This window comes from Lachancea lanzarotensis, scaffold LALA0S04 (genome assembly GCF_000938715.1).
Source record: "Lachancea lanzarotensis genome assembly LALA0, scaffold LALA0S04, whole genome shotgun sequence".
NCBI lineage: Eukaryota > Fungi > Ascomycota > Saccharomycetes > Saccharomycetales > Saccharomycetaceae > Lachancea > Lachancea lanzarotensis.
Genome location: NW_019212882.1, coordinates 78,595 through 104,003, shown reverse-complemented (window position 1 = coordinate 104,003; position 25,409 = coordinate 78,595). Strand labels below are relative to the sequence as shown.

Here is a 25,409-nt window from a genome sequence, read left to right as displayed (position 1 = left end):
TTGCATCCGATTTCAAATTTGAGTCATCCTGGGTGAGGCACAGCAGAGTGATCAGACGAGGCCTTGGATCTAAATCTTTTTACGGTAAAACATGCGCCGGAAAAAGAACGACAACTTCGGTTGAAGAATTCTCTCATATAAAGCACGCTTTGACCCTAGTTCATTTGCTGCTTCAGCGGAGTTTTCTAAGTCTTGGAGCGTTTTTTTGAGCGCTCGATCAACGTCGCTGAGAGCTTCTTGAAAGCGCAACTTGATGATTGTTTCCCGGAGAAGTAGCACCAATATCAAAGCTACAAAAAAACATAGTCCTGCGAAGATTTGCACATGAAGGTACGGCTTACTTTGGTTTTGATGTGAAACCAATGCCTGCGCTATTACTTCACTTAGTAGTAAAAACGGTGACGTGAACGTATTACAATAACCCCATGCAGGTAGGAAGTCATCAGCACCCGAAATGTCCGCTATAAGCACTATGTTCATAACGTTACCGACACCGATACATAGACCGATGCAAATGCAAAACATGACAAGCTGAACAAACGTATGCGCAGTGATCCAAAAACTAAAGAGAAAAATGACCAGAACAGTGGTAAGTACAACAGTAGTGTTAACACGACCATATCGATCACCAATCACACCAATGCACGGTCGTCCAATACACTGGGCTGCATTCAGAATGACAGTTAAAAGAGAACTTTGTTTTGTAGAGAGTCCACGAGATAAACCGTAGGCCGACAAAGTAAATACCATCAAATTGTAGCCAAACAACGCAAATGTACTCCACAAAGAAATCAAATTGATTTTATAAGCTTTTGCAATTCTCCATTGGAAAATCAGAGCGAATTGTTGTTCAATTGCCTTCCATGACTTGAATCCCACAGGTTTTGAAGGAACCCTTTGACGCAAAAGTAAAGTGGCCACAGCACAAACGCCAGCGCAGAGAAATGCAAGCATCCGAAGCGCCCACCGCTGATCTCCAGTTCTACTTATCATTTCTTGAGCGGCAATCGAGTAAATGACACCGCCAGCACCAGTCCCAAGCAGTGACATCCCAAAGGCAGTTGAGCGTTTCTTCAAGAACCAGCCCGGAAGAATTGTGGTAGCGGGAACAAACACGAGTGCGATTCCCAAGCCAAATAACACGCCCTGTGTAAGGTATAGCTGCCAAAGTTTTGTGGCGAATGAAGCCAAAAAGAAGCCCGCAAAAAGAAAGATCACACCTGTGCACATAGTTGCTCGAAACCCAATTATTTGTGCCAGTATCATCGCTGTCGGAGCAAACCCTTGTCCACCAAAGACGTTAAACCCAGCAATGAGGGCATAATCGTATTTGCTGGCGCCGGGAAATGCATTTGCGTTCAAGTAGTAAGCAATAAAAATTCCGGATCCAGCACTAGCTCCCCAAGTTGACAAAAACACTGCAGTAAGGCATCCACAGCATACCCAGCCGTAACCTCCATCGGGCGGAAGACTGAGTCCTCCTGTTGAGCGATTTGTGAAAACTTTCGAAATCGCAGATTGTGCAATATCTTCTTCTGGCGACCGTAGAGTTCCATGACTTCGGTGTGAATGGTGAGACGAATGCTCAGCTAAATTGTTGGTCTTTATTTTGTAGGCATCTTCTAATTCAAACTTGTTAAACAGCAGACTGTTTAGATCTTTTTCTGCAATTTTGTCACCGCCGTTGGAATCCCTATTTGATTGTCGTATCTCTGATCTTTCCGAACAGTTTTCCTGAGGAACAATAGCCTCCACTTCGTTGTCTTTGCTTCTCCTAGAAACATCGCTTGTCCATGTGTTAACGGAACTGAGTGATGAGACCTCGTTATTCAAGGAATCCATACTACAAAGCGGATCCAAAAAGCATAAAATAGCCTGTGCAATTCACTGCATAAGCTTGATATTGTACGGTTAATTTCGGCCGGTCAAAAAGGTATGCTCGAGGTGGAAGGTTTGTTGAGATGACGTAAAGATGTTAACGTTTATTGGATATTTACTCGACAGTGTCAGATATCAACCGACGACGGGAAAAACAGAACGGACCGTTGCCAAGAAAGCATGTTATTAAATTTTCAAATGCCAAGAAAGTAGCGAAGTTCTTTGAGGTAAGCGTCTGTAAATTTGAATGTTCTTCGAATGTAAGCGAACTGCCTGCTGAATATTTTCGGACTAAACACGGTTGCGATGTAAAAGATCGCTTTGTGGTGACACCGCTAAGAAACAGGGCATACAGGAGTGTAGCTGTTGATGATTTGAACCGTTAAAAATGCATGCTCCGTGCTACTAGCTCTTGGGTGATTCTGATGCCAGGCCTCGAAAACATTATGAAACGGTGTGTCATAATAGTGTAAAGTGATATTCTAGTAAATAGGGCTTCTAACGTGAGCGTCAAGACAGCATCAAAAGAATCGAAGGTATCAGTTAACTGATAGAGCTATAAAGACGAAGATTGTTGTTTTGCTTTTCTTCTTGGAAAGAACGTCCATACAAACTATCCACTCTTGTTCAAGTTTCTTTTTAGAGAGTAGACCAACCCAAAAATTCTATTATGTATTTGAAGGTATTCAACTGTTTTTCCCGTTACTTCACATGGAGATTTGAATTGCTACATATTTTGGATTAGAGTAGTAGACCAAGCAATACCTCGCTTCGTTTTACATCAAATTATCGATCATTTGAATGGGAAGCGAATTTCATCCGGAACTGTGAGTCCGAAAATGCACAGTGGCTCATGATCTGCCCATTTCAACGGTGGTCACCTTTGAAATGCGTTGGCGAAATTGATATCTTGAGGCTTCTCGGTGATAACATACTTGGTGACAGTGACCGTTCACATTTCTGATTTCTTGGTCACGTGATTGGTGATTTCTCGTTGATCATCCAAACTGACGCAGCAGCCTTACCCAAGGTTTAAGCATTGCATGACACTACTTACAGAACCAGATTCTCAAAGAATTACGAACACCTCACGATATCATCCCATTGGAGATTTTTTGTATTCAAAGCGAGTTATGTTTGAGGGCTTAATTTTTTAGAGTCACGTGAAGATTCCATTAGTGCATTTGACTGTGTAATTTTTCAGCGATGAGCTGTGCTACTTGCAAGTATTCAAGGCAAACCCGACTGTGTTCCCAACATATTCTGGATCGTCTTTTAGTAAGTACATTTTGATTCAGTTATGAGCCTGAATCCTTTTGATGAAGCACTGGAAAACCCCGACTTCAAAATACCGCGCGCCAATGATGATATCGATGTTGCGGACATCAGCAGCGATGAAAACGAGCAAGCGGGTTTCAATGATGAGCCACATACTTCTGAGCAAACTCAAAGTACGTTGAATGCAGAGACGAGCAGTACTGCAGCTTCCGAACCTTCCAAAAACGATGAATATCACCGCGTCAAAAAAGATTCGCCAGAATCATCTAACGATTCTCCGGATGAAGAGTCGTCAGACGAGTCAGAAGATGGCTCGTCAGATGAAAGCTCGAGTGAATCCTCGGGCAAAGAAGTGCCAGTGATTGATGATGATGGAGAGGACGAAGATTCCGCACCCCAGGGTCCCATTACTTCCAAAAATGAACTCGCAGAAGAACCTGTGTTTGAAATACCCGAGAATTTTGAATTGGGACCAAATGCGTCCATTCATGAGATTGGCTTCATCAAGTCAGCGTTTGACCGTAATATCATTATAAAATCGTGCAGCTCTGCGGAACAACGAGTTCTGAAAGAAAACTCTCTGTTATGTCTTCAAGATCGTCGAATCTTGGGTCCGTTGTGTGAGGTGTTTGGTCCCCTACAAGCACCATTTTACAGAGTAACTTTCCCACAATCAAAGGCGGAGTTGTACGAAGAGTTTTCGCTATTGAAGGGCCAAAAAGTGTTTTACGTTGCTCCCGAAGCTCATTGGCATGATACATTCGAGCTAAAGCGTATGCGGGGTACCGATGCATCCAACGGATTTGATGAGGAACTGCCCGAAGAAGAGCAAGAGTTCTCAGATGATGAGAAGGAGGCCATGCACAAAAGAAATAAGAAACAATCTAAGAAGCAAAGGGTTGACGGTGCGGATGGTGCAACAAATAGTAAGTCCGCGAATATCAAGTCTTCATCCCGCCAGAAGTTCAAGAGTGATGGCGTGGTACCTGAAAAGGGAGGAGGATTAACGACTAGTTCTTACCGGCCCAGAAGTGCCCGTCATAACGAGCCGCAGGTACCTGAAGGTCGGTCTAATCAAAGCCAAAAAACTTCTCAGTATCAACAACCACACCAATTTTACCAACAGCGGGAACGTGAACACTCGCCTCAGGAGGCTCATAGTTTTCACCCAAGACCGCAAGCGCACGCTCCATATGTTCAGCAGCAATCATACAATCATCCCGTTCAGGAATACCAGCGTCACTCTGAACATCAATACCCAACTCAGGGTTATGCTTCCCAGTATAGCCATCCCCCCCTGCCGTCGTCATCCACCTTACCATACTCGCAAACATTTGTTGGCGCTAACTATTCCGGTCAGTATCAAACTCAACCATTTGGGTCCTATGCCCCACAACAACAGTTAAACCCAGGGTACTCACCGGCTAATGTCGCATACAATCAACAATATGCGCAATCTCAACCGGCCTCACAACCTGGTCTTCCTCAACCTCAAATGATGTCTCCTCAAGGTTTCGCGCAGCCGCAAAGTCAAAACATGCAACAAGTCTGGCAGCTACAACAAATATTAATGGATCAACAGAAACAGCATCAGAACAATCAGCATCAGAACAATCAGCATTAAATAATTAGCTTCAGCACGTCTTAGTATTAACTTTAATCATTTCGTGCACTTTGCCCGTAACCCATCAAAATCTCTTTAGCATCTTCTATAGCGCTTTTTGGAAAGCCTGCCTTCAGAGCAACCTTAATGGCATCAGATTTTTCGCAGATGCCTGGTGTAAGCTTGTGATCATAAAAAAAGGTGTCTCCTCCGCCATCATGGACTGCGCTTTGGTAGTAGCTTACTCGTTCCTTGAATGATGGTTTGCATTTAGATTCGATCAGCGTACGCAGCTCTTTGCCGAAGTGAGTTGCGAATAGTGACCTGCACTCATTCTTTTCAATGAGATGCTTTAATGCAGCAAAGGCTATACTCACACCCTCTCTGCCGCTGGTGCCTCTTCCTATCTCGTCTAAAATTGCTAATGACCTCGAAGTAGAGCCTTTCAAAATATAACCAGTTTCTATCATCTCCACCATGAAAGTACTCATTTCATTGTACAGGTCATCAGCTGAACCAATACGACTGAATATTTTATCGACAACGCCTATTGTTGCAGATTTGCAAGGCACAGGGCACCCAATTTGTGCCATAATGACTATTATCGCGTTTTGTCTCAAATACGTGGACTTACCCCCCATGTTTGGTCCTGTGATAACCCACAGTTTACCAGCATAAAGATCAGTATCATTGGGTGTAAACTTTTCAAGCGATCGGGCAGTCAGTGCATCCTCTACCATGATGTGGCGACCTTCTTTGATGCTAATATTGTAGGACGAGTCTACATGTGGACAGACCAAATTTTTTTCTAAAGCGAGCTGGGCAAAAGATGCCAAGACATCGATATAGTCAAGCGTGTGTGCTGTGCTTCTAATGGCACTACTCTTAGAAACGAACTCCCGTTTGAATTCATCAATCAACGCTTCTTCCTCTTTTCTTATCCTGGCCGTTGCGTAATGAAGTTCCTGTCCGAGGCCTACCCAAGACTTATGGCTCAGCCATATGCTTTGCGAAGATTTTTGCAATATACGGAAGACGCTGCCCTGGAATGAAAGTCCATCTCTTAAACTTTTTGATATCTCTTTCATATTAGCCGCGGTAGCTGAAATATGGATTGCATACTCGCTCGTCTGCTTGATTTTCAAATGCAATGTTCTAGCTTGGATACTTCCAGTGAAGACACCCATAAGCTCTTGTTTTAGGTTTTTCTGGTCTGTCAACAGGCACTTGTGGTGTTGATGCAATTCCTGTAGCTCGATATTTGAATCTGGCCTGACTACCCAAAGAACTGAATCAGCAAATTGATCAGAGGATTCTCCTGCAGTTTCCTCGTGCTCGATTGCGCCTATGGCCTGAGCATTTTCATAAGTTCTCAACTGCTCCTCGTCGAGGGATCGGTGAACTCTATCAATTAGGTCTTTGTCATAATTTAAGGATTGCACCAAGGGTGAAAAGAGTTTCTTAGACCCGTGCTTCCTGTTGCAGAGCTCTTCCTTTATAAAACTACCAATACTTTCTGCCCTCTTGAGTGATTGTGAAAGCTGTAGTACTTCAGCAGCATCGCCTTTGCCAAAAGAAAACATCTGGATTATCCGCGGCATGTCATACGTCTGCTTTAAAAGTCTGATCAGGACTTTAGTTTTATTGAAATCATTCTGGAAGAGGGCGACTATCTTTTGCCGCTTATGGATTTCGCATATATCAAGTGATGGAGCCGAAAGCCACTGGGCTAGAAGTCTGCTGCCCGACGGTGTGACTGTCCGGCGTATCACAGACAACAACGAACCCTTCTTAGTGTTTGTTCGAAGCGTAGTATTAAGCTCTAAGGCTGAACTGGTTCTTGAGTCAATCTGCATTATAGAATTGGTCAATTGTCTCTGAGGAATCTGTAAATTCACTGCTGTATCCGGCAAATGTTCTTCCAGATAAAGCAGCGCTTTTCTTAGTGCTGCTACTTCCTTCTGCGTGAAATCTTGCAAAGTCATGTCCAGCTCAGCGACATTTTGGTTATGCGTTTCTCCATTGCAGAATAGGTGATTAAAGGATCTGATTTCGCGATGACGAGATGGTAGACGCTGATAGGTGACGAAGTACTTCTTCAGTTCAACAAGCTCGGGATACCACCTACCATTTTCAATATTGAAATTGACCAAGTTTTCATCTAGAAGAATTTCTCTAGGTCGTATGCGCGCTATTGCCGATACCACATCTTTCAGAAGTACCTGTAAAACAAATACTTCGCCTGTCGAAATATCACACCAACATAAACCGACTTTCATATCTATGTCAGCTGGCTTTTGCATGCAGTTCTCAGGGAAGTCTAGACTGAGTAGGAAGGTATTCTCTTGCAAGTTTTCGAAGGCTTCGTCTATAAAAGTTCCTGGAGTAACGATGCGAGTTACTCTGCGGAAAAATCGATTTGCATCATTTGACAAAACGACTTCTTTCTTGAATTGATCGGCAACGGCAACGCTGAATCCATATTCTTTCACCAAGACTTTCAAATGACGTTGAATTTGGTGAACAGGAAAACCTGCGAAAGCCACTTTTCCGTGCACATAGTCGCGGCTAGTGAGACTTAGATTCAGTTTCGGTGCGTACAATTCCGCATGCTCGAAATATAGCTCATAAAACGAGCCCATTTGAGTTAGCACAACATAGTCCTTATACTTATCCATAGTATCTCGAACATATTGCAGTGAGGGCGGTAATGAGTTTTTTGCCTCACGAGCACCTCTGTTGACAGTCCTTCTGCCTTTTCGGGGCTCCAGTGGTGTGTCCGTACTTACACCGATCTCTATGTCGCTGTGAATGTCTTTCAAGCTTGTAATTGGTAGAACGAGTTTTTGAACTGTTGTGCCTGCTTTTGTAGTGCTTGTATTGCGGATAAAATGTCGGAAATGGCCGTTATATCGAACGCATCTCAAAGCATTGTTCAAGTACATGCAAGCAGTGGAACAAGTTGTCCCAGAACGTTATTCTATTCGCGTTCACCGCTGGAGAAAGTCAACTCAAGTATGACGGCGTAAGTTCATTTAATAAATCAATAGGATGGGAAGACATCCAAATGATGGAAGGCTCATAGATGTCACTTCATCTTCAAGCAAACGTCGATGAAGTGCTGCGTTTCCATATCAACTGCTTGAGGCCTATTCACCTCAATTTCATGCCTACACAGTTTATGCTATCATACTTATTATGGGCCAAACCAAAACTTCACCATCGCCTCATTGCTCATCAGTTAAGGTATCCTTTACAAGATGGCGCACCACAGTGACAAGGGAGCCTTTCTTCATCGTCCATCTCCCTTTCGAACTTGTAGTCGTAAGTCAGTTCCTCATTAGCCGCAATGTCCCTCAATGCATAAATGACAATTCTCTTTCTTCCGTCCACCCTGATGATCTTGGCGGTGCAGCTGGGCTCACAGCAATGATTGATAAATCTAGCAATACCGCCCTTTTTTGTGGCATCAATTACAGTCGACTCGTCAACCCTAAAAAGATAACTAGATCCAATGCCGCATTTCAAATAGGTCCGTTCCCTCATTTCGGCAACCGGCTGGCGAAGTATTTCTCCAACATATTCGATGATCATTTCTCTAGCAGCTATGGGCTCTAAAGCATAAAGACCCCAGTTGTGAATCGCGGATCGAGCAAACGTCACGGGTTTCTTCCGCTTTGTTAGCTGATTGAGCGTCAAAAGTTCGGATTCTGATCCTATGATTGCTTTCTGGGCTTCGATGTCCTGTTGAAACCGTCTATTCATAGCCCTGTTTACTCTTGAAGAACTAATCTCAGATGGGTGACCATCAGAATCTGGCTTTTCGGTGTCTACCCGATGTGCTTCGGTGTGAGCTTCTGTACCATCTTGATGATGGTAAACGGTATTGAGCGGTTGATGCAATTTCCTACGATGTGGTAAATAACAGTTTTTGAGTCTGTCGGATATCTTTTTAAACCCTTCAGCCTTGAAACTGCCCGCAGCACTTCTAAGAGACTCATTGAATGCAACATCATTTGCGCCATTCTGCAGGGCAAAAACCTTCTTGTTTTCTTGAGACGCAAGACTCATCGCGTACAACATTGAACTCAGTTCAAAAGTTTTCCTCTCGTCAATTGAATGAACACTCTCCGATTTCAACAATGTTCTCAAGACTGCCAAGTCTTCGTCATCCTTCACAGCATCGCGTAGATCAACCGCGGATATTGGCCCTGTAGTATCAAACAGATCAGGTGAAAATATCGTACTTGGTTTTTCAGAAGCCGTTGGTCGATATTTCTCAGGTATCTTCATGAGCTCATCGGTTCTTGAGCTGCTCAAAACGAACTTCTCAACATCAGCTTCGGGAGTTGTTGCCTCAGATGACTCATGTTTGGCTCTTTTTCCAGAACGCTCAGAATCATCAGAAAACTGCTCCTCTAGAATTTCAGACCCTTCGCGTAGCTCATCCGCTTCAGATGAACTTGAGGTCTCCGCTTCGTCAACCTGAGTTTCCGCAACTGAAGGCGTACTGACACCTGAATCGTCGTTTAACAAGTGAGCCATAGGTTTAACAAGCTTCAAATCTGATTGTGGAAGTTCCATAGAGCCACTTTCAGCTATTGTGGCTTTGCGTTGATTTTTTCTGGAATTTGTCTTGCTGCTAAAGCGTGCCCCGTACAGATTGAAGATATCAAACGCAGAAGACTTTGACTGTTGCTCTTGTTTCGTTGCCGCTGCGATGCGTCTTAATTCATGCCTCTTCTTTTCGTCCTCCTCTTTGCGAGCAAGGATTTCAGGGAAGTTTTGAGGACTCAAGGCGTCAAAGACCGTAGGTCCCACGACCCTCCTCTTCAAGTCTCTACTAAGAGCCAAAGTCAAATCTTGTATGATGATTTCGGCGGCGGCTTTCACAATCTCTTCGGTGCAAGTATATTCTTTCTTAGCGCTCCGGTGCGGTTCATGTTGATCCCTGGCTAGTGAAGGTGAAGTTGATTCTCTCAATGAGAATCTTATTACGACTGGTTTCCGTCTCCTTCTCGAGCTGAGGGTTAATACATCGGATTCGACATACATGCATGCTTTGGCATCTGAAATGTCATTGAAGACAATATAAAAACCCGATTCGTGGCGTACAATTCTCGAAAACTTGTATTTCGCTAATTTGATCTTGAAATCTTCAATAGTCAGCCCGTGAATTGCTATAATTTTCTTGGACACGTATAGTGATGGCCTCCCTTGCAGAACTCTTTCGAGATCCGACGGTATCAATGTTGCCTTGGGACCTGCAGGCAGAGACTTACCAATATTCTGTCGTTCAACTTGCCTTCTGATCTTAAGGGTTTGTTTGGCATTTTCTTCAATGATCGCGTCGACAATATTTTTCGACTTATGATTGATGTTGAGAGCAACGGCGAACTTGAGCCCCGATACGAAATAATGAGTATTCTCGAAATTCTTGGCGGCTTTATATGCAGCCTTGTAAGGAGCATCAAAATTTCCGGGCGGACCAGTATACCGTATGACATACACGTATAAGGGCAACGCATTGCTGGGGTCGCTGAAACTTTCAAAATGGGAGATTTCGCCAAAGCTCGAAAAATAACTTTTTATAAGTGCGTCAGCGACAGAGTTGTGTGCATCGGAACCCATGGGATACACTACAATCTCGTTCGGCGGTGGGGGTCCCACTGAATGTTTATCGCGTACAACACGAGGTAGTTGCAGTAGCTGCCCCCGAGCTTTTCTAAAGGTATGGACTCTGTTAATTTCATTTCCATGACCCATATGGGCAGTTCTTGGGTCTGTAGCGACCCGATCCGGGGTTCTAGCTTTGAGAACCGCTCTTGGCTTCCCCGTCGATTGAGAGTCCTGCACAATCACGAAACCGGATTTCGGGAGATTTTCTGATTGCCATGTTCGCATGACTCCGCGATGCAACAGTTTTTTGACCTGTGGGTCAAAATAATGATATTGTTCTTGAAAATGCGCGTTATTGTATTTCAATACTGGAGATGGTCGTCGCGTCGCGTTTATGGCTGCAGAAGGGGTCTCAGACAGTTTGGATCGACGCGGGTAGTATGTTTCGCCCATAAACAGACCCCTCTTGTTACCATGGTCGCCGCTTACGCCTTCTCTCCAAGGTGGTCGATTGTGATTCTGTCTCTTCCCATACGCGGGAACACTGTTGTAATCGTTATGATACCGGCTCACAGGGCGGTCAAACCGCCCACCACGACCACGTCTGTAACCATCCATTTTACACACCTTTTACCCCCAGCACCCAGTACTGTAGGACGATGGTCGGCTCTTTTTATCCAGTATCTCTCACGTTTTTCTGTTGTTGTTCCTGTGAGATGAGATGATGATGACAATAATGATTGTGTAGCTATAGCTGAAATATTGTGTGCATTTCGTGTATGGTGATTTAGATAAACTTTTGACTAAAAATGATATTTCGCCTATCTTTTACAAACAGCGGAGCTTATTGTATCATGGAGACAATTCCATGCTGTCGTGATATCTTTCAAGTGTTTCGGTTGAGCTCTGTTTCCTATGTTTCTTCCCTTCGACAGACGAGTTAGGTTACCTTATAGTGTAGGATCAAAATCAATATATGAAATATATATACCCAATGAAATTGATGAATTGGCATGATGAGATCAAAAAATCACTAGAATGTCCACCCAGCAAGTCCGAAGAAGCATATGTGATGTGCTGGACATTGACCCAGATCATGTAGATAATGACTGGTCGAAAGGCCGGTTGAAAAAGCTGCAAAATACGACGTACACCCTGTATAACGTCTCACTGAATAAGGTGATGTTAAAGCAGCACGAAGAAGTAGCCAGGACGCATTTGTGCGCCTTTTTGGCAGCAGAGAAATTGGCCGAAAAATACGAACCAGACTTGAGGTTTGGACCGGACAAAATCCCGCTAGAACCCAGACAGGTTTTGAAAATGCTGGATATCATGCGGACGACGATCTTGACCTCATCGCCTGTCAAGGGCTTGAGTTTTTCACCCAGCCCCCGTAAAGGCAGAGGCAGCCCCGTGCGCAATGGTGGTCGCTTCACTGCGGTTGATCCTGTAGAGATGCGCAGACAATTGTTCGGAACGCCTACGAAGCAAGGGAAGTCGTCCACGCCGGTGATGCAAACGACCTTAGCGAAAGAAATCGGCCAAGAGAATACTAATATTAAAGAGCATAGTGAAACGGTCGAAAACACTCCGCGGAGAAAACTTGTTTTTGAGATGGACGAGGCCGAAGACCAACGTGATGTTGCAAGCGCTATGGGAGAAGCAAACGATAAAGAGGAAGAAGACGATAACGAGGAAGAAGCTCTTGAAGAAGAAGGAGAGATATACGACGCTAAACGTCCCACCCCACGCAGGCTAAACTCTTCGCCCAAAAAACGTTTCAAAGCCTCCGATTTCGACCCCTCAACGGCCACATCGGGAAACGGAGACCAACGTCGCTGTTTGCTGTACAAAAAATACTACAAAGTAACGCCCGCTGAGATCGTGGAGCTTTGCAACCATTTCGAAATTCCCCGCGATCTGGCGTATCGCATCTTGGATCAGTTTTTCGAACATGCCACTTATTTGGTTTTCCCATATCAATTGGTCTGTGGGCTTATTCTTAATTGCTGCCAGGTCATTTTCAATGATCAGCGCCGCAAAGACCCCCGCGTGTCGGAGTACCTTTATCAGAAAATGTGTCTGCTAATGAAGACGACGGATATATCCGAGATCAAAGAATGCATGCGCATTGTGCGCGAACTTATTGAAGGTGAACAATGGTTCCGAGGACTCAAGGTCAAGTATGACTACTACGATGGTGTTGCATATGAAGAAGCCATAGCCATCAGGCTGGGTAATATGCTACAAAGGCCTACAAATATTGCATCTGATGAGCAACTTGAAATTTGGAAAAGTCGTCTTGTCACGGATCTATCGCTGAGGGATGGGGCTTGAAAGGGAAACTTCTTGAAGCAAAGCATTCATGCAATTCACCGCAATTGCCCAAAATAAGCACTTGCACCTGGACTGGCCATCAACACTTCTCTCGGAGCTGTGGGTTCGTTACCATTTTTGATAGTTTCTTAATGTGAAAAAAATTTGAATCTAATCTAAATTTCAAAGAACATCTAGGAAGCATCGACCTTGCGGGACGTCTTTCGAAAAAGAGCGATAAAAGATCTATCTCGTTGAACTCATCGGTAATACTAAGATTCGTGAACATTCCGAAGGCTTTGGTTCATATTGGTGAGCGCTTCAAAATTAACCGAGACTTTAACTACATGAGTTTTTCATCAATTAAAAGAACGCAGTCCGATTCGAATGAATCAGAGATCGATGGACATGTTATAAAGCGCCAAGCGGTCAACGGTGACTTCTCTGACTCTGTATCAAACTCTGAATTAGATCTAGTTGACGAAATTGAGGAAGTGGAAGTCTCAGACATCGGAGAACATGTAAATAACGCCCAGTGGCAAAGCACTATTTCCAAAGTTGTGGGTTCTGTGGTTTCGATACATTTTTCACAGGTGGCTCCTTTTGATTGCGACCCAGCTCTTGTCTCGGAAGCTACGGGATTTGTGGTAGACGCAGATCTGGGAATCATCCTTACAAATCGACATGTTGTGGGTGCTGGTCCTTTTGTGGGATATGCAGTCTTCGACAACCACGAAGAATGTGACGTTATACCTATCTATCGTGACCCAGTGCACGATTTTGGGTTTTTGAAGTTCAATCCGAAAAAAATCAAGTACATGAGTGTCCAGGCTTTAGAATTGAAGCCATCGCTTGCGAAAGTTGGGTCGGAAATCAGAGTTGTGGGTAACGACGCTGGAGAAAAGCTAAGTATTCTCGCAGGCTTCATTAGTAGAATCGACAGAAATGCTCCAGATTACGGAGAGCTCACGTACAATGACTTCAACACAGAGTATATTCAAGCTGCTGCATCGGCCTCTGGGGGTTCCTCGGGATCACCAGTTGTAAATATTGACGGACATGCAGTGGCTTTGCAGGCTGGTGGTTCAACAGAGGCGTCCACAGACTTTTTTCTGCCTGTTAACAGGATTTTAAGAGCACTTCTTTGCGTAAGGGAAGATGAACCGGTTACTAGAGGCACAATCGAAATGCAATGGATATTGAGACCCTACGATGAGTGCAGAAGACTGGGACTTACTGCTGATCGGGAGCAAGAAGCTCGTAAACAGTTTCCAGATCGGATTGGACTACTAGTGGCAGAAACTGTTCTACGTGAGGGCCCTGCTGATACCAAGATCAAAGAAGGAGATACTTTGATTTCTATCAACAATGAACTCATTGCATCTTTCATTCAAGTCGATGATATTCTGGATAGCAACGTAGGTCAAAACATTGATTTGTTGATCCAGCGTGGTGGTAAAGATATCAACGTCACATGCACAGTCGGAGACCTTCATTCAATCACACCCTCATCCTATCTCGAAGTTTGTGGTGCTACATTCCACGAGCTATCGTACCAAATGGCGAGGTTCTACGCTATTCCTGTACGAGGAGTTTTTCTCAGCAGTGCATCAGGCTCCTTCAACTTTGATTCGAAGGAAAAAGTCGGCTGGATTGTTGACGCCATCGATAATCAGGAAACTCCTGACCTGGATACCTTCATCGAGGTCATGAAACATGTCCCAGACAAAAAGAGAGTCACTGTCAGATACCACCATCTGACTGACCAGCATTCGCCAAATGTTGCTAGCATTTATATTGATCGTCATTGGTGTAGCGAGTTTCGCTTATACCAAAGAAATGACAAAACCGGTATTTGGGACTACAAAAACCTTGCAGAGCCTTTACCCGCATTGCCTGAGGTCCCTCATGAAGCCAAGTTTATTGACCTGTCAATTGACAACAAAGACCTAGCAAAGCTTTCCAGAAGCTTGGTCACGGTCACTACTGTCTCGCCCATCCCCTTAGATTCAATGTCCGCAGAAAGCCGTAAAGCAGCTGGGCTTGTTATCGATGCAGAGCAAGGGTATGTTATTGTCTCGCGTCGTGTCATTCCTCATGATTGCTTGGATGTATTTGTGACAATTGCTGATTCGGTGATTCTGCCTGCTGAAGTGACCTTCTTGCATCCTACACAAAATTACGCTGTGATTAAATACGACCCCTCGCTAGTGAAAGCACCAGTTGAGACGCCTCGTATGTCTTTTGAACGGATGAAACGTGGTGACAAAGCCCAATTTATTGGCTATACCCACAACAACAGACTTGTTTCTTCCGAGACTAAGGTGACGGATATCTCATCACTGAGTATACCTAGCAACATTATCCCCAGGTATAGAGCAACAAACTTGGAGGCCGTAGGTATTGATTGTAATGTGAGCTCCAGATGCAACTCTGGTATACTGGCTGACGAAGACGGAACAGTGAGAGCCCTTTGGTTGTCCTTTTTGGGTGAAATTCAAGATGGCAAAGAGAAGGTCTATTTACTAGGTTTAGATTTAACAGATCTGAAGCCTGTTATTGACCTACTGAAGAACGGAAAGAGACCAAGAATTAACATTGTTGATGCTGGTTTTGGTTCGATCTCAATTGCGCAGGCTAGAATCCGTTCTGTTCCGGAGGAATGGATTTCGAGAATGGAAGCTGAATCGGAGAACAGACTCCAGTTTATGCACGTCACAAGGGTGTCCTTTACAACTGAGAAGGAAAAACTATTACCTGGCGATGTAATTTTAAGCGTCGAAGATAAGCTAGTTAAGGAAATGAGAGATCTAGATGGGATTGTGACTTCAGGGTTGGGCCCCAACGAAGAGCAGATTTTAAATTTCAAGCTTGTCAGAAACGGCCAAATTGTTGATGTGCGAGTTAAAACGGTTGAAGTTAGTGAAACATCGCACTTTGCTGTGTTTGCCGGTTGCATTGTACAAACTCCACATCATGCTGTTCTACAAGCTATGTCACAAATCCCTAGTGGCGTGTATTGTACATTCAGGGGACAATCGTCTCCTGCTACTCAATACGGTATAGCGTCGACAAACTTCATCACACATATCAACGAAATTGAGACACCAGACCTTGAAACTTTTGTGAAAGTCGTTAAAGCCATTCCTGACAACACATACTGCAAGATTCGTTTGGTGACTTTCGACAACGTTCCTTTTGCTATTTCATTGAAAACCAACTACCACTATTTCCCGACAGCAGAGTTAAAGAGAGACCCTATCAGTGGCAAGTGGATTGAAAACGAACTCAACAAAACGGACGAAAAGGCCGAATGAATGAACAATTTCTGCATCAATTCGATTGGAGTAAGGTGAAAATGGTAGGAGCGACCCTCCTACTTTTTTGCTTTTTCTTCTATCTACAAGAACCCTCTACATTTGATATACCGTCTATATTTATAGATACATGTAAGACGTCAGTGTTGCATCCCATTGGTGTCTTTCAAAGTTTTTTGCTGCCACTGTGTTGAATTCATTCTCCCTATGCAATAATCATTGATACGGAAGCAGTCTTTTCAGATGCTTTATGTGAGTAGAGTGTGCTAGCGTCTTCCCGCTCAATGATTTCAAGGATGACCTGCTCCATCCGGCGTTACCGTGGTTTCTACCAGCACGTCCCCTCTTGTAGCTTGTAGACGTCTTTTTCCATCTTTTGGCAGTACCTTTATGAGTTTTCATCAGAGTTCTACTCTGAACCAGAATTGGTGATTGAACTCGATTAAAGATTCGGCCACAGTTGGCAACAGAGCGCATGAGATACTCGAGCATTTGATTTGTTGAATTTAAATGGGTTGTGACTAAGTCTCAAAGCTGACTGATAGGGTTTACCTTAAGCCAAAGCTGTCTTGACAGCTTGATCAGTTAGCTCTATGGGCTTTCCCATTACCAAATTTTTTGATGTATATTATAGAACTAAAGATGAGTAGTTCACTTTAGATCAGTGACAGTATATTAAGAGATGATCTACGAGATCTCGACGACGTCAGTAAAAACGTCACCGAGTTTGTGGAGCTTTTCCTCCAGCCGCTTGACGAAGCTATCAAGAGACTTATTTAAGCTCAAGAAGGATCCCGGTTTCTCGTTGCCGGTGGGTTACAAATAAAAATTAGAATATTTCATAATAATTTGAAAGGGCATATCTTAACGCACACGGTTAGAGGAATGATGGACGACGTTATTATGGGTGAATTCTCGAATTCGATCAAAGAATCTGAAACGGCTGTCAATATCACTTCGACTTCTCAACTTTGGACCTACCCTCGCGAAATGACCAAAATTTGTCATTATCAGCAAGATGAATTTCGTTACAACGTCCACTACGAGCTGGAATCGGACAAAGGCGGACTTGTGGCTCTTTCAGACATAGGCAGGCCAAATTCAAGAACAATTAACAAAGGAATGGCTTCCCGCAAAAGAAAATTGGAAAGCGAAGCCGATAATGATCATATAGGTGCGCGTCCGAAAAAACTAAGGACCCTGTCGAAGTGGTCTTGAGTGGAACAGTTGACAGGGAAAAAGTCATCTGAAGGTTGGTTTATATTGCTTATATTTACAGTTACGCATGTAAGAGAAATTCCATTTTAGGTCTTGAGTAAAATCTTCGAAATAATTTTTGCCTCGACCTTTGAAATCTCGCTCCGAACACATCTAGCCCACCATACCACGGGCATGGTATGCTGCCAAAGTTTCATCGATCTTCTTGCTCATGAATTCATCAGCTCTGATCTTCTTCTGGATTTTGGAAGCTTCAGCGAACGTAGTGGCCTGTAGTTTCTCGTCAAAGCTTCTGGCCAAGTCAGCAGCTTCTTCAAACAAAGCGATAGCTTCATCAATGTCCTCCTGTTGAAGCTTCAGCTGAGCCAAACCGATCTTGGCTTGTTCAGATCTTGGATCGATTTTGCAAGCTTCTTCGAATAGTTCTGTAGCTTCCACAAAGTTCTCCACAGTGGGTTCTCTCGACAACAAAGTAGCTTTGCCAATCAATGGCGAAACACCTACATGGATCCCTGGCAAAGCATTTTCTAGTTTCGCAGCAATCTCGTATTGTTTTCTTGCGCCAGCAAGGTCACCTTGATCGGCAAGAATTTCAGCATAGAAGTTGGGTACTTCTGGAGCTGTTGGAAACTTTCTCCTCGCCTCGCTGAAAAGAGTTTCGCTGTCACTGTTTTTACCCTCGCGGTATGTCAAGCAAGCCAATTGGATGTAAGGGAAAATATTTGAGTCGTTAAGTTCTTTAGCTTTTTCAAAATCTTTACCTGCTTCGGCAAACTGCTGGGTGATGAAGTACATCTGACCACGGTGGTAGAATACAGCAGCACAATCTGGATCTATCTTGAGTGCTTTTTCAAAGTTCTCAAAGTATTCCTCACCTTGTCCCTTGTCGGCCATGATGAGAGCCATGTACACATAGGAGTTTGGTCTTGGAAAGTATTCAACAGCCTGTTTCAAATCTTCGTGGGCGGCTAAGGGGTCGTTCTTCAGGAACTTGAAGATACCAACGTGTTCTAAAGCAATGGCAGCCTTCTTTTTCATTTCTTCATTATCAGGGGACTCGTCTAGTAAGGTCTTGTAAAGTTCACGAGCTTTGGAGAAAGATTTGTCAGCTTCTTCATACCCGTTGGCGGTTCTTTCATACAACTTGGTCAATGCTTTGACCAAAGTGCGGTCTGCCTCGGATGTTTCGTCAAAGTTGTCAAAAGATGTCTCAGGCTTGAAAATACCGAAAAATGAGGCCAAAGCCGTGTTGGCAGGTAGTTGGCTAGGTTTGTGTTGCTCGAGTTTTTCCTTGAGAACAAGCATCGATTGCTTGTTCATGTTTCTCTCTAGCAATGGCTCCACAGAAGATCCGTTGAAGTCGCCGTACAAACTCAACGCAGACAAGTCAAACATGGCATCTGCAAAATTGCCCAAGCTCTCGTTAGCGGTGGCTCTACGAAGTAGACATTTGGAATAGTCTGGTTTTAGCTTCAATGCTGCAGTGGTGTCCTCTACAACTTTTTCCTGTTCGCCCAAAGAAACATAGCACGCGGATCTGTTGGAATAGAAAACCGGATCGTTTTTAACATCGATGGCTAGCGTGTAAAACTGGATAGCATCATGGAATTTCTGGCTTTTGAAAAACTCGTTACCTTTGTCCTTCAATCCAACGGCAATCTTATCCTTTTCCTGTTCACTCAGACCTGCAACGTTGCTCAAATCTGGTTCTCCGTTTGCATCAACAGGATATGCGGGTGCTGAAGACGTCTGAGGCTTTCTCTTGCTCTTCTTTTTCTTTTTACCACTTTTAGACTCGCCTTCAAGCTCTTTGGCCTCACCTTGGTCTTCTTTTCCAGAAGTTTGTTTAGTTTGCTGGAGTTGCTGATAGTAGTAATATGCCCCAACTGCTGTAGCACCGGCGGCGATCGACGCAACAACGGCAGTCTTATTCTTCGCCACAAAGTGACCGAAAGAGTTCTCAGACGACATTATGGCTCTTGTTTCTACTGACCTTGATCGAAAAGTAAAATGTTTTGTGCAAGAATAGACAATAAGTTATAGATTTTTATATTCTGTCTACGTACTATAAAAATTTTCAAAACCAAAATGAACCTTAAATGTAGCTGATCGGAGACCTAAACCTTGGCATCAGGTCTTGATTTATTGTGAAGTAGTAGAAACCAGGTTTCTGAGTCCCTGCCGGAAAAAAAAGCGCTCAAATTGGAGCTTTTTTGGTTGAGAAACAGTGAGACAAACGGTTTTGCAGCAAATCAGCTAATCGAAATTCATTGTCTAAAAACGTAGAGTGAAAGTTGAGAGAAAAACGAAAACCACAGACCGGTTTTCGGCTTGCCGGTTATGTCCGAGAGACTCTTTCTTTGCCCATTCTTGAAACGAATTGTCTTTTTTTTCTTCTTTCTGAGTTTTGGCCGCTTGTCCTGTTCATTCACTCCCATTGGCTTCTGTTGTTTCTGCGCGCCTGTAGCCACTGCTTTTTGCATTCGCGGTATGCGTCAAAATACTCCTGGCACATGGACTTGTCGTAATCGTTCTCTTCCAAACACCTCAAGCTCATCTTTGAGGATTCCTGGCACGGGTCGTAAAATTGGCTTGCGTCTTTTGCGGCAAACCTGTATTTGTTGAAGCTTGATTCCGGATTGTCAGGGTAGAATTTGAAGTTTTTGGTTGAGGCATCTTTCGGAGCATAGTCCACTTTGGCTCTATCGATCTGTACCTGTGGGTCTGCGTTCTCCGCTGGCATGTTTTTTGGATCAGACATTGTAGGGTCTAATCGACAGTCGTGTAAGCTTTTCAATAGAGTGAGCTCAACCTCGACAAAAAAAAGAGTGTCTAACAAGCTTTCTCGGTATGTTTTTAAGGATGTGAAAAAACCTTGGAAATGGTAACCTAATAAGTTAGAGGCGTATCACAAAAATTCTGGGTTACTACCGTAAATCAATGTTAATGCTCAAAAGGAAACTCGGCTGTTGAGTCCATGATTTGAACAACGTCTTGCCCTTTGCTCTATGCCTTTGTTATATATTATTATAATTATGTATATATATAATATATACATACGTATATATACAATTACTACTAAATTTTGATGAAAAATTACAGCATGCTCATCGCATCAAGCTCATCGCATCGCTTAGAATCCTTTCAAGGAAGACTGAACATAGCTAAAACTCTTGGTTGACCTTATTTATCGATAATGACTGAAGTTCAGTCATGCAAGCGCTGTCGTATTGAAAAAGCTGTTGTTGTGTCAAGGAAAGAACCCTTTTGTTCAGAATGTTTCTGTAAGTTCGTATCTCTGAAGCAGCGGAAGCAGATGATGTCAGATCAGTACTTCCAAGATATCTTTAAGGTCATGTACCAGGATAAAGTGAAAACCGCAGAAATAGCAGAAAAAATGAATGCAGAATCGCGAGTTTTGGTGCCACTTTCATTTGGTTCGAGTTCTCTGGTAATGCTTAATGTCTTAAATGACGTCTTAGAAGAGCAATTAGAAGTTCATCGTGGCAAGACCGGTTTCAGTATTGAAATACTCGTCTGCTATTTTGGAGCTGCCCAGGAGAAAAGTTTAAAAGACAGATTACGTGCTCTGATGAACACCAGATTGTTGAAAACCAAAAAGTTGTACAAAATTCATGTCGTTGATATTGAAACGTTTTTCAATTCCTCCAAACACATCCAAGTACATTTGGAAGACACCAGCTACATCGTCAGAAAGATAAACACCTTTTCTAACGATACTGGTAGTCAGCCCACCGTTGACGTACTTCTTAATCGATGCGTCAATCGATCTGCACGCGAGGATCTGCTCAATGTGATGAGAACAGCCGTCATCAAACAGTTTGCAGTACAAGGCCAGTACAAGGCAATATTATGGGGCCACTCTATGACACGACTGGCCGATGAAATTATGGCTTCGGTCGTCAAAGGAAGAGCCGCTCAAATCGCCAGTGCTTTAGATAACGAAAGCTTTGACGTGGAGTTTGACGAGTCTTTCAAAAACTTGCATCCCATGCGCGACGTGCTACTTTCAGAAATCGACGCATTTTGTCACATATCAAACCTCTTGCCTTACATTTATGAGTACTATCCTCAGCAGACACTTTTGATTGAAAAGAACTCAGAATCGGGACATTCGCCATCGCCGAAAATGGTAAGGAATATGACAATAAACGAACTGGCTCGCCAGTACTTTGATAACATAGAAGGCAACTATTCTAATGTCATATCGACCGTTGTGAGAACAGGCGCTAAACTAGACAGACCATTGAATACCGTACCGACAGCTAGCAGATGTGGAATCTGCTATACCATGCTTTATAGAAATGGTCCTGAATGGCTGCGGCATATTACGGTAACCAGTAGTTATCCTTTGGTGACTGAAGAGGACCATCACTTGTATTCTACTTGGATCAATTCGGAGCATGGCAAATCTCGAGAACATTATCTCGAATTGGCTTCCGAGTTCAAAGTAAACGGCAAAGAATTGGCAACTTGTTATGGCTGTCTGCTGATTTTGGGAGAGGTGAAGGACAAAAACATCTCTTGGCCAGAGAGCAAACCAGATATTTTGAAGGATGTGATAGAAGATTTTGTCATTGACGATGATGAAGAGTGAAACCAATTTAGAACGCGCCCTCTAGACCTTTTATTTATGGTAGTTTTGTAAAACTATCTAGTAACCAGTGGGATGCATATGAAAGCCTTAAATTTGACACTACGCGAAAACTGTCGTTTTCCGCATCTTGCGGTGGCTAAAGATCGGCAGTTAAAAGCTCGGTTAAGGCTACGTTGACGCCTTCTTGAGCATACAAAGAAGTTGCTGTGATGCATTATGGTTTTCGGCAGGGCTTTGAAAAGTCTGAGCTGGTGAGAAGGACGATGAACCAGCACTGCTTGGCGCTCCGTCCCTACAAGCGTCCGCTGACTTTGCAGACGGAAAGCGGTGTAGCATCTCGAGCAATTCGTTACCTCCACTATCAACTCTTTTTTGCTCCGGCCTGGTACCGAGGCCAGCCTCTTGTGCAATTGGCGGAGGTGGTGCTTGCGTGGAACCTAACCCAGATTTTCCATTCTTCAGTAGGTCTAGCAAAGACACCGAGCCTGTATGTTTATTTGTGGCAGAACCGCTATTTGCGTTAGCGCATGAGTGATCATTAGATTGTAAAGTGACACCAGTGGACCCGCTAAGGGGGCTTTTATTAGTATCCTTTGAAAAATTCGAAGAGATCTTTTCTCCTTCCTTTGTACCTGTGAAGGTTGCATCTGATTCCTTTAGCGACTTCTCGACTTTAGAAGATTCAGACGCACTATTGAAAATCTCGCCGCGCTTGAGCAACTTGAATTTTGGTTTTCCTTGGAGTTTCAGGTTTTTATCTTCCTGACTTCCAGACTGCGATCCCATAGTCAGACTCGCAGGTCCACTAAATTGTTTTTTAGTATTATGATCTTTAGTGGTTGGCGTGGGTGAAAGGATTGGTCTGTTTGTAATTTCCTCCAATACTCTACCGTCGGCAACCTCAGGTGATGAAGTTTGGGAACAGTTTGAAATGTCTATATCGTCTTGACGAAAAATGTTTTTGTTTGAAGCATTCAGGGCTTGCCTCTGGTGCTTGTTATCTCTCGCATACTTGGCAGAAAATGATTCCAGTGGATCTTCCTGATCATCTTCTATATTGTCTTCCAATTCGCTATCGGAGCCACTTTCAAAGTCTTCGTACTCAGAAGCATCGGCGTCGGTCTCTGATGAGCTTGTTACAGAAGCTTGTAACGCTTGACCGCCGATTGGTTTGTTGGTTTGAGGTTTAGCCACAAGGCTGACCGGATCAGATTGTAGTTTTTCGAGTTTCTCTCGCTCGTAATGTTCTGTACGTGGGGTTTTCAGTAAATTCAATAAAGTTTTTGCGCTCGTGATGTTGTCCGCTGATAGCTCTAGTATTGGATGGACTGCTTGACTGGGACCCTTTTTGTGAAGGATATCCAAAAGTTGCTTTGCTGACGCATGCTGTGAGTTTTCGACTTGTGGAAGACCTTTCCCATGACATTCTTCTTCCTCAACCACAGTTGGTTTGGCCAAGGCATTTATTTTTGGGGTTGGTGGAGGTTGTGTGCTTTCAGAGCTGGAACTTGAAACTTCAGGACCAGGAGCGCCTCCAATATGTACGCCAGTACCGTTCGTGAAAGGGAACGGCGCAAAAGGCTGAAACGCCATGAAAGGGAAGTTATGTTGAAATTGTGGGGGTGGGCCAACGAAAGTAGGCGCTGGAATGCTAGGTGGCTGAGTGGTGGCACCATTGGTGCCAGAGCTGTGGCTTTCTCCCGTAGAATTGAAAGTGTTATAACTTAGGGGAACTTGGCTTGATTCTTGGCTTTGGTTGGGGGGTGCATTGCCTGCGGATACAGTGCTTTGAAGCATGTTCAGTAGTTCTCGGCCCGGGTCAGGAGTATCTTCCTTCTTGATACCTAACAGAAGTTTCAATTGCGTCTCCACGTGTGCCTTGAGCTTCTCGTCGTCGTCAATTTGGCGGTTGCTCTTTACCCACATAGCTAAAGGCCTCATAAGATTGTTCACCAGGTATATTTTAATTTGGGCCGTTTTAGGGTTGCAATTCCGGGACAACTTTTTGAAATCGTGCCATTGAATTTTTTCAATTTCGTTGCGCACTTTGGGCTCAAACTTAAAATCCTCGGGGATCCCACTCACTAAAAATATCTTGTAGTTTTTGCCGCCAATATTACGCTCGATAAAGGCCTCTTCATCAATGTATTCGGAAATGTCGCATCCCGTCTCTTCAAGCACCTCACGAACGCAACAATCCACGTCATTTTCGTCTTTCGAGATTTTTCCCCTGGGGAAAGACCATGAATCTGATTCTGTGCCTTTGACTAGAAGCAGTTTGGTCAAGTTTTTGTTGAAAATTGCGGCACCGCGGACAGGTATACTTCTTTTGTACTGAGAGAACTTTTGGAGTGCCTGTTCTGCTCTTACGTCCCATTTCCATACCATTGGGCACAGTCTAATAACATGCTGTGCAAAGGATTTGATCTTGAGATTGGGCAAGTTTGGGTTCAAAATTTTGACAAAATCCGTGTAGAACCAGTTCGCCTCTTCAACGTGAAATAGCTCTCTTTCCACCGACGAAAAGTCTTCCGGCGGACAATTGATGATGAATCTCACGATAAGGTCTTCCAGAACCCTATCTAACGATGCTGCAGTATCCAAGGGGTGTCGAAGGGGTAAAGACATGGCTCACAGTTTTGATCGTATGCTCTGAATTAATTCCAACAGTAGTGGAGAAATGTGGTAAGCTTGCAAAGTTATGTATCCTTCTTTTTTGGTTTTTTTGGTGTAAACTTGGTCTTAGAGGTGTAATATTGTTAAAATATTTTTATATATTAGCTTATAAGCCCTGTGTACGAGTCCAGTCTAGCAGCTAAAAACAGGCTAACTCAAGAAATACATATCTTGATAATAGACTGGAAGGTTGAAGCGACCCGAATGTGATCTTATGGAGGGTTGACGTTTATTTTGAGCTCTTATAGGGTCACCAGTACCGTCTAACATCGTAGCTGAATCCTCTAACTTGAAACGATTCTTTCTGAAGAGAAAACGCTAACTTAGGGTCCCGAAGCAGATTTAACTACCATCTGCAACCGCTAAACCCTATAGAGTTTGGCCTGCCGCACTTGAGCGCACTTGTAGAAAATTAGGAGATTTCTATCGAAGCTTAGTACGAAGCGATCAAGAGAAGGGACGAACCTGTTGCTTACAGTATCCAAGAGCCTGGAACTGACCTTTCCGTACTCACAAGCGCCGCGACTGTTTGTTTCTGCAAGTTTTGGGCATCCATCGGTATCATTTCGTACCATTCTGGCGCAACCCCAGAAACCAGAACTCGTGTTGCTACGACACTCACTGATCTCACAACGGGCTCAAAACCCATAACCGGCAAAATAACACCCTTTTTACCCTTTTTTTTCTACTTTCGAGGACTAACGTCTAGCTCTCACTGGTGCGGTGTGGGTGCTCGGAGGCATCTGAAGTTTTTTTTTCTTTTGCCCCATGCCCACTCCCCTCAGTGAACTTGCTTCGAAAGTCTGCGCCTTGGCCCTTACTCAGTTACATAGGAGAGTCCATTGTGGCATCGTCTACATTTCCCCTGTTCTCCTGTTCAACGATT

General features: G+C 43.8%; 11 protein-coding genes across 11 annotated transcripts; 4 read left to right on the top strand and 7 right to left on the bottom strand.

Annotated features, from left to right (window-relative positions):
- Positions 1 to 69: 69 nt before the first annotated feature.
- Positions 70 to 1,842, bottom strand: ESBP6 (LALA0S04e01354g1_1; the record flags this gene model as incomplete). Its single annotated transcript, XM_022772599.1, has 1 exon — positions 70 to 1,842. One exon carries the CDS (start codon positions 1,840 to 1,842, stop codon positions 70 to 72), a length of 1,773 nt encoding a protein of 590 aa, XP_022628048.1.
- A 1,336-nt stretch (positions 1,843 to 3,178) lies between these two features.
- On the top strand, positions 3,179 to 4,780 carry NAF1 (LALA0S04e01332g1_1; the record flags this gene model as incomplete). The annotated part of the gene is made up of 1 exon (XM_022772597.1): positions 3,179 to 4,780. The coding sequence occupies one exon, from the start codon at positions 3,179 to 3,181 to the stop codon at positions 4,778 to 4,780; it is 1,602 nt and encodes a 533-aa protein (XP_022628047.1).
- A 32-nt stretch (positions 4,781 to 4,812) lies between these two features.
- MSH1 (LALA0S04e01310g1_1) lies at positions 4,813 to 7,704 on the bottom strand (the record flags this gene model as incomplete). The annotated part of the gene is made up of 1 exon (XM_022772596.1): positions 4,813 to 7,704. One exon carries the CDS (start codon positions 7,702 to 7,704, stop codon positions 4,813 to 4,815), a length of 2,892 nt encoding a protein of 963 aa, XP_022628046.1.
- Positions 7,705 to 7,996: 292 nt separating this feature from the next.
- SET1 (LALA0S04e01288g1_1) lies at positions 7,997 to 10,996 on the bottom strand (the record flags this gene model as incomplete). The annotated part of the gene is made up of 1 exon (XM_022772595.1): positions 7,997 to 10,996. The coding sequence occupies one exon, from the start codon at positions 10,994 to 10,996 to the stop codon at positions 7,997 to 7,999; it is 3,000 nt and encodes a 999-aa protein (XP_022628045.1).
- A 420-nt stretch (positions 10,997 to 11,416) lies between these two features.
- ORC6 (LALA0S04e01266g1_1) lies at positions 11,417 to 12,715 on the top strand (the record flags this gene model as incomplete). The annotated part of the gene is made up of 1 exon (XM_022772594.1): positions 11,417 to 12,715. The coding sequence occupies one exon, from the start codon at positions 11,417 to 11,419 to the stop codon at positions 12,713 to 12,715; it is 1,299 nt and encodes a 432-aa protein (XP_022628044.1).
- A 326-nt stretch (positions 12,716 to 13,041) lies between these two features.
- NMA111 (LALA0S04e01244g1_1) lies at positions 13,042 to 16,011 on the top strand (the record flags this gene model as incomplete). The annotated part of the gene is made up of 1 exon (XM_022772593.1): positions 13,042 to 16,011. The coding sequence occupies one exon, from the start codon at positions 13,042 to 13,044 to the stop codon at positions 16,009 to 16,011; it is 2,970 nt and encodes a 989-aa protein (XP_022628043.1).
- Positions 16,012 to 16,227: 216 nt separating this feature from the next.
- Positions 16,228 to 16,503, bottom strand: MRP35 (LALA0S04e01222g1_1; the record flags this gene model as incomplete). Its single annotated transcript, XM_022772592.1, has 1 exon — positions 16,228 to 16,503. One exon carries the CDS (start codon positions 16,501 to 16,503, stop codon positions 16,228 to 16,230), a length of 276 nt encoding a protein of 91 aa, XP_022628042.1.
- Positions 16,504 to 17,382: 879 nt separating this feature from the next.
- Positions 17,383 to 19,200, bottom strand: TOM70 (LALA0S04e01200g1_1; the record flags this gene model as incomplete). The annotated part of the gene is made up of 1 exon (XM_022772591.1): positions 17,383 to 19,200. One exon carries the CDS (start codon positions 19,198 to 19,200, stop codon positions 17,383 to 17,385), a length of 1,818 nt encoding a protein of 605 aa, XP_022628041.1.
- Positions 19,201 to 19,657: 457 nt separating this feature from the next.
- COX23 (LALA0S04e01178g1_1) lies at positions 19,658 to 19,990 on the bottom strand (the record flags this gene model as incomplete). The annotated part of the gene is made up of 1 exon (XM_022772590.1): positions 19,658 to 19,990. The coding sequence occupies one exon, from the start codon at positions 19,988 to 19,990 to the stop codon at positions 19,658 to 19,660; it is 333 nt and encodes a 110-aa protein (XP_022628040.1).
- A 435-nt stretch (positions 19,991 to 20,425) lies between these two features.
- Positions 20,426 to 21,847, top strand: NCS2 (LALA0S04e01156g1_1; the record flags this gene model as incomplete). The annotated part of the gene is made up of 1 exon (XM_022772589.1): positions 20,426 to 21,847. The coding sequence occupies one exon, from the start codon at positions 20,426 to 20,428 to the stop codon at positions 21,845 to 21,847; it is 1,422 nt and encodes a 473-aa protein (XP_022628039.1).
- Positions 21,848 to 22,015: 168 nt separating this feature from the next.
- Positions 22,016 to 24,475, bottom strand: DCP2 (LALA0S04e01134g1_1; the record flags this gene model as incomplete). Its single annotated transcript, XM_022772588.1, has 1 exon — positions 22,016 to 24,475. One exon carries the CDS (start codon positions 24,473 to 24,475, stop codon positions 22,016 to 22,018), a length of 2,460 nt encoding a protein of 819 aa, XP_022628038.1.
- Between the last annotated feature and the right edge of the window lie 934 nt (positions 24,476 to 25,409).